Source organism: Aphis gossypii, chromosome X, assembly GCF_020184175.1.
Source record: "Aphis gossypii isolate Hap1 chromosome X, ASM2018417v2, whole genome shotgun sequence".
Classification (NCBI taxonomy): domain Eukaryota; kingdom Metazoa; phylum Arthropoda; class Insecta; order Hemiptera; family Aphididae; genus Aphis; species Aphis gossypii.
Window position 1 is genome coordinate 35,004,517 of NC_065533.1, and position 21,700 is coordinate 35,026,216.

The window sequence follows — 21,700 nt, forward strand, 5'->3', positions numbered from 1 at the left end:
GCGCAAAGTATAGTTGTAGCTATTAGTAGTATTAGTTAACTACCTTAACTAACCAACTCATTTCATTTGAAATTTCATAACTTAATGAAATTCAAAATAAAAATAAAATAATATAATTCATAATAATAATAATAATGAATCGTTCTGTAAATATTATATTTAATCGTGATCAAATTTGTTTGATATTACATATTATAATTAACAGTAATTAACATAACAACGTCGATAACATTTGCAATTTTATATTGATGTAATAATCACAGATTTAAATTAATATTCCATGTAATAATAGTATCTGTTATAAACTTATATAATTCAGTACCAATGTACAACGTATCGTAATCCGTAGAACTTCGTAAATAGCTTACAATTTATCTAAATATTTTTGAAAATTTCATTATATTGTATTGAAATAATAATTTACGTAATGGTGAAAAGTTTCAAGACCCTTTGAATAATTTCATTCGACATAATTCAGCATTTCAAACGCTCAAAGGAAATTAATGTGGGTTTATGCTAAACTTTGTTTTTTAATTCCAGTAATAAAAACTTATCGAAAACCTTGTATTAAATTTTCAAGTTTTTTAACAAGCTTAACAATTATCTTAAAACATATTTTATAAAAAAAATATCTAAACGAGTCAAAAATGTCGATTTCTATACCTTGCTCCAAATGAACCAAAATCATTCGATTCTACTGTGTCTATTAATGTTCTGAGAATATTCTCATTTTTCATATTTTTAGTTTTTCATGTTATTTTTAAGAGAACTACGAAGAATTTTAAAATTCTCCCAAAGTATTAGTATGCGCACATTTAAATTAATGTTTAATAACACCTATTTAGTGGCATGCCAAGCTTAATGACTTCAAATTAAAAATCTCTTATAAAATCTTTTATTTATTATTTTTTTTTTATGTAATATGCTGTTTTGTATCGGTTTTTATGATATTCTTATAAGCATTATAATGGATTTAATTTAAACATATATCTAAATGACTATTGACTATGGAATATAGTACTGATCATATTACAAAAAAATTATAAATAATAACAAATATCAATATAAATACATAAAAACAACAACCAGCGTCAAATGATAAGGCTATTAATAATATAAGTTAAGAAAAATAATAAATTTTGAAAAAGTAGAAAAATATAGTATATATTCTTAGAAATTTTCGAAGAGGACAATTTCAAAATGTTAAGTAGGAATATTCTTCTTACACTCATTTTACAGTTTAACCAACATGTCTGCTATCATGTTGATAATAATTTTTTTGAGGATAAAAAAAATTGTTTGGGTAATCTTGAAAAGTATGTAATTTTTTTGTATTGCGTGAGAAAAAATGAGTGTAATGGGAATATCTTAATTTAAAATTTAGAAATATCTTTGCTCAAAAGTGCTCAAAACATAAAAGTGTACACTAATACTAATCTAAATTACACTTCAAATTTTAGTAAGATCCGTTATCAAAATTCAAATTCCGTGATTATTAAAAATAAAGTATATCATATTTAATTAATTTTTAATTTTTTTTTTTTTTATTATAAACTATCGATTATTCCCTTACACGTTATTAATTTATAGTGAACAATATTATCTATTGTAGATCCAATATTTTACCATAAACCACCCTCAAAACTATATATCGAAGCAAATTTTTTTAAATATTAAAACACTTTTTATTTTTCCAGATAGTTTTTAGCTAAAAAAAAATCCTTAAGAATATACATCATTGTAAAACAAATACATGTAAATATATAATTCATATTATAATACATACATAATATAATCACTCCGCTCAAAATCCAAAACGTTTGTGTAAACACCATTTTTTTTTTTTTTTATTAATTTGTTTGTTTATTTAAACTAATTGTGTTTTAAATGTATTTTTGTTACGTCGTTAGTATAGTAATATAATAAGTATAGTTTATCAGAGTAAATATGTGAAAAGGTCAAATAATTTGTTTTTCAACTCTGGGTAATTACGCTCAAGCCTTGCCAGTATTAATGTTATTATTTGAACACATTACTAAAATAGTATTAAATACATATATAAATATTAAATACATATAATATATTATAATATTATTTATACTCTGGTTTTATTATTATTTTTTAAAATCAACAAAATATACCAAGAAACATTTTTGTTCATTTTATAATATTTTATTTAAATTGTTTTATAACCAATCTTCTGGGAAAGTAAATGTTTTAAATTTAAATTTTAGTATAGTTTTAATGATTTTTAAGCAATATGATTGAAAGTGAACCTGATATTTTAATGCAGGATTGGGAGGATGAATATTTAATTGAAACTGCAATTGAAGCACCTCGAGTTTGGAACACATTATACGATGAAATTGAAATACAAGAATTAAAACCTAATAAATATGATGAAGTACTTAAAATGATCAAGGTAAGTTTTAATATTAAGTAAAATCGATTATCTCGAAATTTTATATATATTAAATTTTATATTCTTATTTATATAAACAATGCAGGTTTTAAAATAATAATTTTAGTAAAAAGAAAAATAGTTTTTTTTTTTAATACTGTTTTATTACACTTCTATAATTCTAAATATTGTTTTTATAATGGTTCGTATTTCTGAATTATACAATTTGATATAAATTATATTTTATTTTTATTCTATAAATAAATTTTCATGAATACAGAAAAATTTGTATTAATTAACAATACGTTTTTATACGATTTTAAGAATTTTATCAAGGTTAACAGGTACTCATATCGAATTTTTATATCAAAGTTATTATTACATGATCCACTGACAAAGAACATACTAATAATTTGAAAAATATATTCTTTTTAAGCAATAAGAGATAATAAATAATAAATAATAATAAATCAATAGATTTAGAGTGAAATGATTCTCCTTATAAATATTATATTTGGACTAAATAATAAAATAAAATAATTTGTTTTAGAACATATTTTAAGCATATATTTCTTCATTTTTAAATGCACAAGTGCACACATATTTTTAGATTTTTAAGTACTAGAATTCCTCAACCCTACTAATAATAATACTAATACCTACTTAAGACAATTTTTAAAACCCTCAGACTAAGGATATATTTTTTCTTTTAAGTATTCGCTTGTATGCCACTATACCAAATTTGTACAAAAATTATTGGTATTGACGTATTTTAGATTATTAAAGAACAGTAAAACCGTTAAAATGGTAAAATAAAGTAATCTGAAGCTTTTGATGTCAAATTTCAATTAATATAATACATACCTATTAAAATCAATTTTTTTATTAGGTAGTTAATTAAAGGTTTTAATTACAATGATAGTCTATTAATTACATTTCGTATGCATAAATTAAAAAAGCAGTTAATATTTTGGAATATTTTATGAAGTACAAAAATCGATAGTATTAATAATAGTAATAGTGAACGTTTTTGTACATCATAACTATAAAAATCGTTAATTTAAAAAAAATATCTAATTTCTTCAGATTTCAATGATTATAAAAAATTATGAAGAGGTATGATTTTCAGTATTTTTAAATGATGTAAGAAAAATGTATGAAGAAAATTAAACTAATTCGTCAAACACTTCAACCACTAATAAATATCATATAAAGGTTATGAAACTTTAAGTTTTGAGAAACATTGTATTAAATTAGCAAACCTTGGTTAATGGGTATACAATATACATATTAAAAATTAAATCGATTTTTAACATACAAAACTGTTATTTTATACAGTTCCTAAGTCTAGTAATAATTTAAAAATTATACCATGACGTATATAATATAATATTATACATTTTTGTAATAAAATCAACTCTTACCATTCTTTTTCGAATTATAACCAAAAATCAAAATTGATTTTGTGGGAAACTATATAAGCATACATATTTCTTTATTCTCGCCGTTTTTTGTCAACTATTCCCAATTATTAAAATAAGTACTGAAATATTTTACTTTTAATCCCAATAATACTAACTATATTTTACTTCCTACTAATAATTACTCCCAATATTGATGTAAAAAGAAATTTTTCTGTTCCAAAGTATGACAATAGTATTACACACAAAAAAGCGCTCATGATTGTAACATCAATACCTAGTTCCTAACTTTGCAAATAGTCAATAAATAAACACACACACACATTATTATAAAACCAATTGCTAAATTTTTTACTCTGGCAAAAATCTACTATACAATTAAATTTCCTCAAACAGTAATTAAACCACTGTACTTTATGATGTATGATATTTACTTTCTAAACATTAATAGGAATATTATATCTATGATGAACCAATGATTCAAAGTAGTAAAATGCATACAGACAATGGATCTGTTGAAGAGTACTTGTACTTGATTCGAACTTGGATGAAAGACACACTTTCAACTGTTGCTGTGGAACAGAAAACAGGAAAATTGGTCGGATTTCTTATATGTCGATTCAACGAATTAAATAACAGAGATCCCGAATTCAGCAAAGATAGGGTAAACACATTCTTTCACTACCCATACGTATTGTGTTAATATACGGCAAATGTTAAGTAATTAAGATTTGTCATTAATCTGATAAAAATATCAGCAGTTAACACGAATCCAGCAGATTCAAGACTTCTAACAAATATACTTATACGAGTAAATAGATTTTCGAAACGTACATTATTAATTATTATAAGTGTGTATATATCCGTAACTACCTAAGTACTATGAGATTATTTCTCAGAAATTATAAATAATGTAAAATACTAAAATTTTGGAAAGATCTATAATTATTTTTACTACCTATATTATTAAAACAATACTCCGATCTCCATAAAAATTTCGTTTTTTTTTCAGATATAGTGTTTCACTCGTTTTATTTTAATTTATTATATTAATATCTATTATTTATAAAAAATAAATAATTTTTAAAAAATGAGACATTTTATTAAACCAATTGTTTAACATAATTAATCTTAGATTCTGAACTGAATGAAGAATGTATTGATTTTACAATAATTGCGATAATTCGCGCAAGTAATTTTGTAGTTGAAAATTAATAAAAATATTTGTATTTATATCTAAGATTAAAAATTCAACACTAAGTTTTTCATAAGTTTTCCTTCAAATAGCTATGTTATATAAAACCCGAGGAAATAATAGCCGAAAGAAAAAATACACGTTAAAAAAATTATTATTATTATATGCATATCATATTTATAGGTAGGTACATAAAAAAAAATACGTTGATATTTGATAATATATATTATTTTATTGAGTTAATGTAAAAAAAAATAAATACAATGATAGGTACATTTTAGTATAATATTTGTCATACTAATATAATTATAATTTGGTCACTCTTATAGAATAATTCAGAAAATATAATGTATTATGAGTTATGACTAAATGTTTTCTCACATTCTTATTTCCTTATTACAAGTAAAAAGTTATTAATGGTTCTATCATCATTATAATCTTCTGTAGTTAATAGTTTTAGTTAATTTTGAATATTCTCATAAGTTTTTATTATTATTTATTTATTTTTTTTTTTATATATAATAATTTTCTTTCGTGTAAATCATCTTGTGTTTTATTGTAAGTGATAAAGTGTCGTTAGTTGATTTCCGTTATTAGTATTATTTGTATAAATAATAATTTAAATAACGTACTTAAGGCTGATTTTTTAATCATTTTTATGTAATTATGTAATTTTACATAAATAATTATCACAAATTTCTAAAAAACAATTCGTATAATTATTATCTATCCTACCATAAGAGACAACTATAGTATAGTATATATTAATTAACTTATCAATTCCATGAGGTATTTTTTCCATGGGTATTTCTTCCTCTGGTATTTTTACCGATTACCATACTTATTATTGCATTCAAATTTAATATAACCATTACAGTGACCTACTCTATATCTGAGGTCCACTCGATACGTACGGTACAACAGAGCGTTACCCACTTAACCAACCTTTTTTTTTCATTTTATCTATAGGTATATGAAGGTACGATATTAAGAGAACTGCAAAATTTTAAACATTACTTAACTAAAAGAGGTAATGCATATAAACATAATAATGTGGAAAAAATGTTAGAAGTGTATTCATGGTTTGTGCTTCCCGAATATAGAAATAAAGGTTTGTATCTATTATACAACTTATTACAAAAATTTAGATAATTCTATTAATTTAAATTTAAAATTTAATATTTTTAAACAGGTTCTAAAATGCTCGTGTATACTATATCATTCTGTTGTATTTATTAATAGTTCATTAACTTTAATTTTATTTTTGTTAGATCCTAATATTTAATTTTGGCATTAAGATATTTTTAATACATTTTAACATTCATAAATAAGTATTATTTAAAATTTATCATATTTATTTTATGTTTTTATACACCTATAGTAGGTAGTACACCTACATTAAAAATTATACGTCATCAAATGAGTAACGAGTGACGACAAACGTTACATCATTTTACTATCACGCGATAAATTGAATGCTTTGTATCAAAATGCTCTTAGGTGTACAAGAAAATGAATACCTACTTTGGTAGGAAAACTATTAAATTGCAATTTATTAATGTACATCAAAAGTCAAATTTTATATTCTGATAAAAGCATCTCCTTATAACCTTCTTTTAAATTGATTATATTTCCATTAAATAAAAATTATAAGCAAGTAAATTCACAAGAATACTTACCTACATTTATTATATCTGCTAAATATGCACGGGCCAGTGCATAATAATTAAATCCTATGCTTGAACGGGGTAAAACATAATTAACTAATTTGGGTTGAAAAAACAATACCAATACTTTTATTACTAAGTTAATACATTAACCAAATGTAATCAAAAGAAATAATATTATGACTAAGGAACCCAAAAGTAGAGAAACAAAATTAATTATTACAAACAAAACATAAATCAACATTTTAATAAGTACATAAATAGTTTATCACCAAACTTTTTACCAATATACAGCATTAAATGTATTTATTTAAATATATTATTACATACATTTATCAAATATTTTCAAATTAAAAATAAAAAACATATAATTTTAAGCAGTCCTAATAAGATTTTAAAAATGGGAAAGAAAGTGATTATTTTCAAAGTTTGACTGGGTTTATTTAGTATTAAAATATTAACTCAATTATCGGAACTCAGTTAGTATGCAACCGAGTGAGTAAATCTGGTTTAAACTTTGATAAATAATTAAATAAATGTATGAAAAATCGTAATCTAAATCAATCATGTTAATCGTAAATTGTATTTAATTTAATTTAATTCAGTATGTTAAAATTGATAGTACGATATTTAAGTGGTTAACACTTTTGACAACTTTGGAAAGTAAAATTTAATTATTAGTAAATATATTAAACACTAAGAAGATTTTATATGTAAAGCAATATACAAGTACAATATATATTTAAAACAAAGAACACAAATAATTACAAAAACACAATGAGTTCAAGCTAAAAAATTACTGAAAATATTTATTCTAAAATATTATCCTTGTAAATTATTAACGATTATATTGCAAACGAATAACGATAATATAAATGAAAGATATTGGAATATTTTGAACTATTACTAATTGTATAATGATACCTTGAACAATGTGGAGTTTTGTTAAAAAATTAAATATAATAATTAGTTTCTAGATACAATAAAAACCATCTTGTACTCTGTCAATTTTTTTTTTATTCAAATATCTAATTTAATTATTAATGAATTTAAATTTACGTGCATACAAATATAACACTATAATAGTGTGTGTAAAATCTATAAGTACCTAATACCTATATTAAATATTTTATTGTGTCTTATTATTGGCCTGTCGGAGAATATTATACAGTATACAAGTAATATACTTAGGTACGTATGCAGTTTTTCATTCACCATACAATAATAATATAATAGGTATATAAAAATTAAAAAATGATGGATAAACATCAAAATATTACTAATAAGTAGTTTAGTACTTGTTGATTAGAAACAAATTCAAAAAAAATAAGAGTTTTCATAAACTTGCAATCATGTTAAAACATATAAAATAAAGGATTATAAAATATATCGATTTTACTAAACTAACAGATTGTTGGATTAAAAATAAGAGTATACTTTTTTAAATCGAAGGTTTTATTTCATTTAAGATTCGAGATAATAATTTTAATTAAAATAGTAGTATTTGTGTATATTATATAAATATAAATCATTAGGTAAACAAAGTCAGTGAAATCATTATTGATAAATGTAACTGTTTATTGCCTGCAATTAAATATAAACAGTAAGAAGGATGAGAATGAAATAATTGAAATATACAGAGTAGAGGAAATAACAACTAACAACAACTCTATTGAATTAAAAAATTAACTAATTGAAATACTAACAAGAATTACAACAACCAAGATAACAAAACGAGTGATATAAAAATGTATATCATAAAAGAGAATTAAAATAATAAAATTTTAAAAAAGACAACTTAAATTTAATGGTACAAATGGGTTTTTTTCAATTGTATAAATGAACATACCGAAATAATTAAAATTTAGCTCTTATATTGACCATTCATTTATGAAATGTAGGTATATTAAATGTCTAAACCCTATAATCCTTCAGTCATATAATATTAGTTACTATTGTATTGTAATCTTGGATAACGGTCATGGCTATTTAATGCTATTAAAAAAAGAGATGAGATAGGTAAACCACCACTTAAAATACCAATTGATACACGATTATATTATGTACATGTTATAAAAAATATTTTAGAATACAATTTGTGAAAAATGAATGTTATATAAATCAAATTAAAAATCATCTAATGGATATCTATACTAAACAAATTTGGAGTATAATTATTAGGAAAATAAAAAAAATAGGTAACTAAAAACAGTAAAAACCCAATACCAACATCTAAAAATTATAAATAATAATTGTTTAAAACATAATTGAAAGGAGTAATATAGACTAATAATAATAAGTGGGGAACCTCTATACAACTCCACTCCAAAACGATAAAAAAAATAGTAAAAAAATATAAATTTTGTATTTATATTACTTACAATTATGTAAAAGAAATATTTTCAAAAACTTAAGCTGTTTTAAAATAATGAGTAGTGCATCATAAAAAAAAATCTAATCTACATTTAATAATTATTACATAAAAAAAAACCGAATTTCTTTAGCATTTTCATATTTAACATTATTTTTATACTGCATCTGATATCGTATAATTTGTCAAAATTATAAATTACTCATCTATCAAAGTATTTGAACTTCAGGTGGATATAAGTTACATAAAAAATATATATTATTACCTACGATTATTATAATTATTTTATTTAACGTCATTAAATTGAAAATGGAAAATATATAGAAACAAAAAAAACAGTATTTGATTTTAGTAATTTTAATACAAATACTTTAAATTTAATATAAAATATTTAAAATATTTATTAAAAAAAAAAGAAACAAAAATAAATAAATTTTATTTTTATTACATTTTTCAATACTCAGATATGCTTTTACTCAATGGTGCTTTACAGGAGTAGTGATCTCTAAAAAATATAGCTATTTAAACTTTAAAAAAACACACACACATCTAATCTGTCATTCTGTCGATAGGAATTGGCTCGGAGTTGCTGAGAAACGTCGTGATTAGACAACTTCCCGAGTACGGATGGTTCGACATCGACGTGATCGCCGGCGTGTTCACCGACAAGGTGAGCCAAAAAATTGCCGCGTCGTTAGGAATGGAGACATTGTTCGATTTCGTATACTCGGCATGGACCATCGCCAACAAGATAACTGGCGAAAAAGATGAGTTCTTCAAAGAAATCGTGCGGGATAATTACTCGGCCAAAGTGATGTCTATGAAAGTCAACACGTCGCCATCGAATCACAGCTACGTATAACGCGATCGAAGAACATATTTTGTAAAAATCTTCACACGTCAATTACATATAATTGTATTTTGCTTTAATTACATAATTTATTTAGGAAGTATATAGGTTTATATTATTTTGAATTTACCATCCCATGAGACGTGATTATACATAAGTATTATGGTACCTACGTTTATTATATACAATTTATTAGTGTTCTCGATGTTAGTTCATCTGGATAACTTATCAGAAAAAAAAATATACTACATGCCCATAATACAAGAAACGGACATTGGTCTTTGGTTAATCGTCTAGTATCTCTCATCTTGACAAATTATATTATTATACATTTATAAACATTTGATAAAGCAATGATAAATCATCTTATTTGAAAAATGATTATGAACTCAGCTAACAATTCTTAACTAATCGTAGTTGCTTATATATTTTTCACGGTTCTATAGGTTTTTGAAGTTTTTCTCAAGACCACTGAATAAATCGTGAAACACTACTTTCAAAGTTTCAAAGTGCCATCTAGATATAAGACTGTCGTTTTATATAAAGTTTCGGAGCTTTTATGATGCTACACGGAAAAAGTGTCTACAAAATAAAAATACCTACATAATAAGAAAAAAAGATAAAACATCACTGAAAAACCAACACATTCCTTGTCGATTCATTTGAAATTGAATCTAAAAAAAAAAAACAATAATACAGGCCAAAAACGACCCATTGAAGCGTCAACGCGGAGCACTGAGCTGTGTATACTCGAACAAATATTTCGAAGGTAGATGGCTTTTTTCGTCACTGCAAATTTCTTACGTGTTCGTTTTTATTATAAAAAAAAAAAAGGCTCATCAACTAAAATAGAAATAACTGTATAGATCAATGCGAATATTATGTTAATAGTTTTACGTAGAAGTATACTGAGTGTAAATGATATTAATTTTGAAAGACTTCAACATATTATACCTAACTTAACAACAAGTTGTGTTTTTTCTTTTATTTTATATATTGTATCCTTAACAACTCTAACAATGGATATTGATAATCAATAGTGAAATTGTGTAAATTTATTGAATTAAGTAACAGAGACAAGATAATAGAGCACTACACACATCAAGTTGCCAAAAATTGTCAATTACATTTTTACATATTATGATTATATGGAAAAATTTGAATATTTCATTTAATAGTTAGCGATATGTTATTTTTATCTAGTAACAATGAAATTAAATGAAAGTAGAAAATAAAATTGTATTTTTTATTATAATATATAAATGATATAAATGTATATTGTAAAGAAAACTCAATAGAAACTCGAAAAGAATATAATCTAAAATCTTATTAAGAAATATTATTATCACCTTCAAGTGCATCGTTCCATCTGGAATGAAATATATTTACTGAATCTTGAGTTAATATAGTCATGTAATTTTTTAATAAATTTTGGACATCGTTAAACTACTTAAATATATTTTTGCTGGTTAACAGAAACACCATGCATTAAATTCTATGCTAATTAAGTAACAAAACGTCAGCTAAACTTGCACGAGAATTCGATACTTACCACGCACGATTTTTTTATTTATTAATTTCAAGTACAATTGAAGATTACTAACTACTATCTAAAAATTCAAGAAAATAAATAGTAATCTAAAAGAAAGAAAGGTCAAAGGATTATCAACACAAAATTATAAAAATAAAATATGACAGAAAATATTTGTAAAAATAAGTATGAGGTATAATAGCAACGAATGAATAACAATACACAAATATTTTAAATATTGACATATATCTAATAAAAAAAATAACTAAGATAACACATTGTTACCTATAACTAATATAACAAATTTACATAATAATTACTCTTCCTCATCTGACCCACACCCAATACACAGGTTCAATAAATTGGATTCTGAATGACCTTTTCTCTGTTAATTGAGTCTCGGAACAAAAGGTAGTAGGGAAGTTGAATCCTAGAAAAAAAAAGTGTCTGTAAATTGAGTGCCACCAAAATCAATTATTAATAATTATTATTATAATTATATTTGATGAAATATAAATGTCTTGTATATAATCAAAAAATAACTATGTTAACTTGTCATTTGATAGTATGGTCATTAAATCTTTTACAAAGCATTTTTCAACTTCTTCAGGTCTTAGAAATACCTAAAGAATTACCCTTTTCTGAACTTAAACTTTTGTTTGAGTTGACTAAACCATAAGCTTGAATCTTTTTCCACCAATTTTAGCTTAAATGAAACGATATCCTTTTATTTTAGTTTCAAACCAAACCAACTTTGCACCCGTGTATATAGCAATCTCAAAATCTATAAATACTACAGCAGAAGAAAATGTTTGGTAATATTGCGCAATATTTACAACATGTTTAAATAAATATACATACATAATATAATAAATATCTTTATTAGGAGTTTATTAATCGAAGGTAGGTAAGTAGCTAGAAGCCAAATTACCTACTAAGTACATTATTTTCCCCGAAACTCAATTTACAGCTTTAAAAATGTACACAAATTATTAAAGACCGAATTTTGCTAGCCCCCTCCTCCTAACTCTCAGCACACCCTAACGTATCGATTAATACATAAACGTTTGAATAAATCAATATATTTCCAATATCATCCTTCAACAGTGAGTATACCTTTTTAAAACATCAAATAACGTAATTAAAATAAATTAATTGTTTTTTTTTTTTTTAATTGAAAATATTTTAATAATTCATTAGTGCTATTAGGCATAATATTTAATTGTATACATACATACATAATCATACAGCTTATACATCATGTTTAGTATATGTATATTATCAATACAGGGCAAATTATTCATTTAGCTTAATTTTGAATCATGGCGTTCACCACGTAGGTACTCAATAAATTTTGTCACACAGCTATTCGAGATCTTGCTGTCACCTTGAATTGTGTGGTGAATTATTTGCAATAACTACCTATACCTCAAAGTAACGTTAATTTTTGATTTTATTAGTTATAAAAAATAAAAATAAACAATATAATTACCGAGAAGAACCTAGCTCAATCACAATCATACAGTATGTTTTAAATCAATAATAATAAATTGTTAATTTAGAGATTGTGTAAAATATGACTGTTATAATGGAACTAGATAAAACATATACATTTGTAGGTGAAGCTAACGTTTACTTTCGTATACATAACAAGTAAATAATATTAATAATATTAATAAACTTATGCAAACTTTATATTTAAATCATAAATATTTTCAAACTGTATGTCTTTTATTTGATAACCAAATGTATTGTTATAAAATTGATTCAGAAATCTTCACCTTCTCATAATGTAACTTAAACAGTGAATATTTTTTCAAAATATTATGAAAACTAAAACTTAATAAGTTAAATATTGCGCATATTATACAAAGTGATATAACAAAAAAGCTCATCATCATTTTTCATTTATTAAAAAATATCTAGATATCTGATACTTTTTTTGAAATTTTGAAATATACTAAGAACTCGTATTTTCAAATTCTTAATATTATTGGAAGTAAATACTTAAAAAAATGTCTTATAGCTATGCAAACTTATGTTTTTCAAATGAAAACACCTTTTTTATTAATAGTTATTTAACGGATATTTTTTTTGAAAATGTAATAGGTATAGCCGGTATAGGTACTCAATACAATATCGTAGTTTTTCTCTTATATTAAAATGTTTATATTGAGAATAATATGGTATGCTGATTTGAGCATGTATAGTGAATCACCTAACATACCATTATGAACCATAATATTCTCCAATAATACTAATTGCCTTTACTTGATAGCAATAAATAACTATATAATATACAAATATAACAATGAAAATAGTTTTGCGTAAACATTTTCATTCAACGATCCAAACTGATAACGGTAATTATATTATATTTTGTGTTCGTTATAGTCTGGTATTATAGTATAATAATAGTTATTATTAACGTTTAATGAAAAAGCTTTTATGCAAGAAAGGGGGTGTGGACTTATTTTATTACTTTGATGTTGCGGAAATCTTTAATTTATGTATTCTGTAACGACTAAATCCTAGCTGTGCCAAGAGAGACAAACAGCGAAGGGGAACCAAAGAGCAAGACGTAAATAATCGTCATATGTAGACTTGGATAATTAGTTAAGACCAGCTATCTGCTAACAAATGATTCCAAGTATAATATTCTTAATAGTAGATACCACTCTATTATTTGGTAGGTGTAATATATTTTATTGAGTAACCAGTTAGTGGCCACTACTTGTAAACGCAAAAATTATTCAAATGTAACTCAAGAACGAAAAACGTAATATGTAATATATTTTATATTCAGCTATTCTCTTCCAGTTTTTTTCTGCTAGAGTAGGACACTATTTTAATATATGATATAAATATGTATGGAAACAATATTATTAATGTTTTTGGAGAAAAACTAATAAAAATCATTATAACTATCTAGGTTATTTAATTTTGTTTGTTTGAAGGATAAGTGAATAACAAAATTGAAATTAAGTTTTAATAATAAATAGTGTTAAATTGAATGCGGAAAAGTATTACCTAAGTACCTAATATTATAATATTCTTGCGCCATTTACACTTAAAATTATGACAGAATATAGAAAGGTCAACTTAAATCTGTATGATTGGTACCTATAATACATAAAGGGTGACCCAACAAACTTAGTATTATATAGTTGAATATATATTATAACACGATTATGCAAATAGATAAGTTTAAATTTTGAATTATATTTTAGATTAAATAAATTATTATGATGCAAATTCGCGACTATAAGCCAATTATTATTTTACCATATCGGAAACATTTGACAGCTCCAAACTGCAAATTAAATTACAAGTATTTTATTCTTAACATATTTTACATTATTCTTATTCTTTGATATTAACTGTTTTATTTAGAAAAAATAAAAACTACTATTTATAGTTTTGATTAATTTTTCTCCAAATACCCATTTAAAATTTAAAATAATATTATAATGACACATGAGATTTAAAAAAAAAAATTAATAAATTATTAGTACCTACATAATATTATAATATCCTTAGGCACCGCTATAATAATTTGCGTCACTTGTGTATTATATATGTGAGTAAATTTTAGCTTGAAAACAATATTCGTTATTTAGATAAAAATTACATCTTGGAATATTTTTACAAAATCAATATTTACCTTTCTATTTTTCAGACTTAGAACTGGCAATATAGTTAAAATACAGATACTAATATTGATATCGCTGTTTGTGTTACACTTGTTTCAAAAATGTCTAAAATGTAAATTTATATAATAATTCCCGTACAATATCTAAACAAGTAATTTTTATTTTTGCAGTTCTTTAATTTTTTCTTGTTTTTACACTATTTTTTCATTAATTTTTTTCTTTCCTAACTTTTCAAACCAATTTATGTATCACTTTGTATATTTTTATAATATTCTAAGAAGCCGTTTATAAGCATTTCAAAAATACCCGGACAGCAATTCACGTAGTATATGACTGTGCAGACTTTTTTGAGGCACGCAATCTACCTATTTCGATTAAAATTATGAATTTTAAAATTTTAATCTGTAATTTATTTTTTATTTTGAGCCCTGAAGAAAATGTGTTAATACATAAATATCAAATACTATCTATGTAATATACCTATCATATAATTATTTATTTAGCTACAATCAAAATCATTTTCAAGTACCACGATTTAAATCCTTATCGTCTTATAATTACTCATACAATATACACTTATGACTTAAATAATATAATGTAGTTTTTAGTTTTTATCAATACTTATTTTTATATCTACTAACTATGTATACCTATTTTATCTAAACAAAATAAATATAAGTCTTAATTGATATGATTGTTGTTTATAGCATTGATTATAGGTATTATGATTATTCTCTAACGGTTAATAATAGGAAAGTATCAAATTAAATATAAAATTACATACTTATAGGTATCTATTATTTTTAATCAGCGATTATAAATTATAATACATTAATAAAATAATAGTGTAAGAAATTTAATCAACTTAAATTTTAAAATATAGGTTAATGTGTTATTCACTGAATAACGAAATAATAGGTGTACAAATGACTTAAATGACTCATCGGGAACAAAATTCACGTATGTGTTGCTGTTGATTAATATTCTCAAGTTCCAATAAAAAATATAAGTATACTTGTTAAAATATAATACCATATGGATGATGAACACTTAAATAGACTATACCGTGATTGTATACAATATTTAGTATTTAGTAATATGTTTTGAACTAGATTTCGACTCTTAAGCATATCAGCTCGTTATTCAGTTATTTGATTTAGATTAGGTATAAACGTGTCTTGTACCTGTATAAAAATAAATATCAATTATAGTAAACATCTTTATAAATAATATTCAACCAAACTTAATAAGTACTACAAGTTTCATATATTTTTATACATAAAAATGGAACGCTGATCGTGAATGTCCAAATGCTAACTCAATATTGTTTTAGAAATTATGCTCAAAAAACCTGTATGTCTCATGCTTGTTTTTATATTAATATAATAATTACCTATTAACAGATACATAAAAATATATGATTATAATATTATACGAGTATTCAACAATAATTTATGGATTTCCGCGTAAGTAGAGTAATATTTTCATTTAAAAACAACATCGACATTTCCTTAAATATTCTATATTAATATTATAAATATTGAACATTACTTAAACGATGAAACGCACCCGACGTGTATATAATATTGACTACATCTATTTCTGAGTTTCTGAATTTTTAACTCTCGTACTCCACAATTCACGTTATCATGATATAGACGTACATTTTGAAGACGGTAAATTTAAAAACGTTATAATATAATATAATATATTCACATTATATGGGTTGACATGATATTTATAGTAGGTACACCGTGTCTGAGACCCGACTACCTGAGTGTCTCCTACATCGATTTAGTAACCCCGTAAATATGCAGTGGAAATAGTGGAATATTTGAAACAAAATCTCAGTTAATTTTATATTTACTATACAATATATTACATACTGCTTGTAAATAAAAATTAAAAATATTATCGCTGTATTCAGTGCACAAATCCGATTTTAATAATTTAAATTCATTTTTTTACAGTCACGGTGGAGTTTACTTTAAGAGGATGTCAGTGCACTATTTGTTTTCTCTCTCTGGCCCACGCGCAACATAGACAAAACGTATTTACGCAGAATCATTTTTCTATGATTTTAAGTAATCTTAGAATAAAAACACCTATTACAAAAAAATAGAGAATAATATTTTTGGGGGAATGACATATCAATTTGTCAAAACATGGTCTCAAAACAATTTAAACATCGTTTAAATTTATAATATTATTTTGTTTATTTTGAAAGCCAAATAACAATAAAATATAAAATAGATATGTCATTCCCTCAAAAATATTATTATCTATCTTTTTTGTAATGAGTGATTTTACTCCAAGATTACTTGAAAATATAGAAAAAATGATTATGCGTAAATGCGTTTTGTCTATGTTGCGCGTGGGCCAGAGAGAGAAAACAAGTAGTGCGCTGTCATCCTCTTAACGTACTCTGAATATTCGTGGAACCTACATAATAGGTAAAACAATAACAATAAATAACCTATAGCTATGTTTAACCCTACAATACATGATTAATTATTAATATTAATATTAACTATTAGTAGCAAATATGAATTTATATTTTTATTATTTATTATTAAGTAATAAAAAACAAAGTACACTAACAGCAATATTTATTTATTTATTTTTAAATAGGTAATTTTAATTTAAAAAATAAATAAATACAATTTTAATAGTGCTGAACTAATATCGGTCATGTAGAGTATTTTAATATATACATATTTGAATAAAATATAGGAGCAATCTATGTTGAATCTTATATATAGCGAATTTCGATCCAGCAATTTTTTTTTTTTTTGGCATTTATAGAAGAAAAAATCGAAGGTTTGTCATGCTTATAATTAGTTAAAAAACTAAAAAGAATCAAAATATTTTAAAATTTTACTATATACCAATAGAAAATGATAATACAATGGACACTGAAAATTTCAAGATTTTGCAGTTATTCGTTTTTTAATTATAACCAAATAAGAGATAAATTTAGTCAAAAACTGGTTTAGTGTAAAAATTCTAATTTTTCCAGAGTTTTTAGTTTGTTAATTCTGATTATAAAAAAAAAATACAAGAAATTTAACGTTTCTTAACTCTTAAGTAGGTATTAATTAGATTAAATTTTCTATTCAAAACCAACCTCGAAGTTGAAAATCACAGCATAATATTATTAACTACGTTTTATCGTGAACACAGAAACAAAGAAAAAAAGCGGGCAAGTGGGTACCGTTCTGCTGTACATTAGGGGGTGGGGTTAACCTCGGACTAGGGTAGGTTAAGTTTGAATGCAATGATAGGTATCATTGTATACGAAAAACGATTCTGAACGAAGATGATTTGTCAGCCTAGGATATAATTTCCAGTGGTTTGTGAAAAAGGTGGTTTATGTTTATGGCCTGAATACACCAAAATTTAAGTTCTTTTATAATTATTGTAAGCTAAACTTATGAAAAATCTTGTATTAAATTTTCTACTCTTAGCTACCTATACAAACATTTTTATGAATTATACCTACACAATAATTTGCAAATATTCATAATTTTGACGAATTTTCGTAAAAATTTGAACTTCAAATGCTAATAAAAAAAAATTGTGCCTATGTATTCTTATAATTTTTTAATCACTATAAGAATAACATATGAGGAACTTTGTATTAAATTTTCAAGTATTTTGATAGGGCCAAAAAAATTTTATCGACACTTCAAAAATATTTTTTCAGAAAAATTGAAAATTTCAGTTGTCTATAAATAGCTCAAAAAAAGTCAAAATATTTTGAAATTTATATCACGTAAAGAAAACGCGAATCTTAATAACTGGTAAAATTTTCAAGTATCTACGACTTATACTTTTTGAATAATAACAAATATCAAAAATTGTTTGAGGCTAAACTGTTATTTAACGCGGTTTTGTAAAAATTTAAATTTCAAACACTCATAAAAATTTTTTGTCTGAATCCGGTAGGGTTTTTTTTACAGATACTTGAAGAAAAATTTATGGAGATCCTTGTACCAAATTTTCAAAACTTAGTTATAAAAGAAAAAAATTTTGTGATTTTTCAACTTCAAAATTACTTGCAAATTTTCGCGTTTTCGACAGATTTCGTAAAAATTTGAACTAAAAACGCTTATAAAAAAAAGTTGTGACTAACGATTTTTAATATTTTTTAGCTACATTAAAAACAACTCATAAGGAACCTTGTATTAAATTTTCAAAACTTTTTGGTCATCCAAAAATTTTTTATCGACACTTTAAAAAAAATTTCTCAAAAAAATCGAAAATTTCAGTGGTCTATAAATAACTCAAAAAAAGTCAAAATTTTTTGAAAATTTAACTATATACGGATATCACTGACATTAACATTTGGTGAAAATTTCAAGTATTTTCAGTGATTAGTTTTTGAATTACAACCATAAAAAAAAATCGATCTGGTCGAAAACTGGTTTTGCGTAAAAATTGCCGTTTTTCCGTCATTTTTTTTTTGTTTTTCTCGAATTTTTTGAAAACTGTTGGAAAATGTTAACTTTTTACCTCTATAATGCACCAAGGATATTCACTTTTACATCGGAAACCACCCCCATAGTTTGAAATTTTAGTATTATTTCGACTAGTTATGCTGTACACAGACACAAAAAAAAAAAAAAAAAAAAAAAAAAAAAAAACACACATCATTGTAAAATCAATACATTCATCACTTCGTTCAGAATCTAAAACACATCATTATAAAATTAATTCATTTTTCGGTGCATTCAACCATTCAGAATTTAAAAAACGTATGTATTTATTTTGAGTTTTTAATAGATAAATATTGTGTAATTTTGGTATTCGTGTTTTTAAAATTCTTATAGGTACCTAACATAAAATTTGCTTTTTTTATCAATAAATATTTACCTACATCGATATTTTATACAATAGTTTTATATAAATAGGTAGGTACTTACTATAATATGTGTACCTACCTACACAATAGAAACAGCTATGTATAAATGGGCATGGACCAATTGCGCTTAAAACAAAATTTTTATACTAGGGTCAATATACCAATTGCGCTGCATATATTTTACGGTTAGTAAAAATAGTGTACCAATTGCTCTCTTTATATTTTACGGTCAATATAGTATATACCAATTGCGCTTGAATTTAAATTATATTATTCTAAATTGCCATGCTCAAATTATTATTATTGTTAAAACATGCAAAATACAAATATTATGATTACCATAAACTCAAAATCTTATTACTTTATGACTTATAATTAAATATATTTTTTAACAGTGTATTATTATATATATTAATATAGGGAATTTTATGAAACGTTATTATTATTACGCACATATTTTGATTACGGAAGTACGCATTTGAGTGATGGACGAAAACAAGTTTTCATTATCATCGGATATATTTTATCAGCCTAATTGTTTCGTTGCACACGATATACTGTAGATAGAAGAACACATTGATGATACCCATTATAAATATAAATCATATTGATAGGTACCCAATACTTATGTCTTGTTAATCATCGTTTAGTATACGTTTTAGTTGTTTGACGTTACAATATGGATCGTTTTACAAAAGCTTTTAGTGAAAAAGGTAAACCGTTATTAGTTCTTGACGAGTTTAAGTTCCGAAAATGTACTATTTCAAAAAATGGAATAAAATAGAGATGTACAATTAAATCGTGTATTTCGAATTTTTTATGTGATGTGAGTGAAACGGTGCTTTTAAAATCGAATTTTGATCATAACCACGAAGGGAGTTCAAATATTAATAGATAAATTGTTGCTAATTCATTAAAAAGAAAAGCAACAGACCAAGTTACAACACGACCACTAAAACTAATTCGGAATGAAGTGCAATGAAGTGCGTTAGATTTAACATTAAACGATGTGCATTCTACACGACGAAGCGTTTATCGTACTCGTAGAAAAACGCTACCACCTTTACCAAAAAATGTAACCGAAGTGCATACAGCTTTAAATAATTTGGATACAAATACATACGAGGGTGAGAATTTATTGCTTATAAACGACAATATGTTGAATATAATATGTTTTTCCACCAAATCAAACTTAGAATTTTTATGTAGTTGTAACAAAATATTTGTCGATGGAACATTTGAATTTCGTTCTAAATATTTTTACCAACTTTTTACAATACATGGTTCAAAAAATACCATCTAATATAGAAGTATAAAAACATGATAAATAATAACAGTGTGGAGAATAAAAATAAGATATAAAATAAACGAACAAATAAAAACATTTCTAACTTCCCATAATATGGCAAACTTTTTGTAAGTTAATTTAAATGGTATAACACTTTTAATTTATTGTACTTAGTTGAGTAATGTTGACCCCACAAAGCTATGTTTACCCAGACAAATTCTTATTATTTTATTCTGTTGTAACTGAAATGGTTTGATTACATTTTCAAATGTGCTACCCCAGATCCTAATGTCTTATTGAAACACTGCCTGATAAAAAGACACAATTCTCATGCGGTATTGTGGTAAAATGAAATGCAGTTTATAAAAATTATGAACTGATATGCGCGGGCGATTTATTAAATAATTTATACGTAGATTTAACCTCAAATGATTATTGAAAGTAACATCCATGGTTGAA

The 21,700-nt window shown here is 24.2% G+C and overlaps 1 protein-coding gene across 6 annotated transcripts; it reads left to right on the forward strand.

The window, feature by feature from the left end:
• Window positions 1-1,901: 1,901 nt before the first annotated feature.
• On the forward strand, window positions 1,902-10,817 carry LOC114129731 (uncharacterized). 6 transcript variants are annotated; one of them, XM_050207801.1, is made up of 5 exons: window positions 1,902-1,984; window positions 2,294-2,422; window positions 4,274-4,486; window positions 5,987-6,128; window positions 9,628-9,985. In XM_050207801.1, exons 2-5 carry the CDS (start codon window positions 2,414-2,416, stop codon window positions 9,915-9,917), a joined length of 654 nt encoding a protein of 217 aa, XP_050063758.1. In that variant the 5' UTR covers window positions 1,902-1,984; window positions 2,294-2,413; the 3' UTR covers window positions 9,918-9,985. The 6 variants fall into 6 exon arrangements, with proteins under 6 accessions (XP_050063758.1, XP_050063757.1, XP_050063755.1 ...); XM_050207800.1 differs by having other exon boundaries at window positions 1,946-2,015; XM_050207798.1 differs by having other exon boundaries at window positions 1,961-2,043.
• Window positions 10,818-21,700: the final 10,883 nt, after the last annotated feature.

Coding starts and splice junctions, on each gene's coding strand:
- LOC114129731 (XM_050207797.1), top strand. CDS start 2,261: ATGATTGAAAGTGAACCTGATATTTTAATGCAGGATTGGGAGGATGAA. Junction 2,423..4,273: donor AAGTACTTAAAATGATCAAG/GTAAGTTTTAAT, acceptor AAACATTAATAG/GAATATTATATCTATGATGA. Junction 4,487..5,986: donor CCGAATTCAGCAAAGATAGG/GTAAACACATTC, acceptor TTTTATCTATAG/GTATATGAAGGTACGATATT.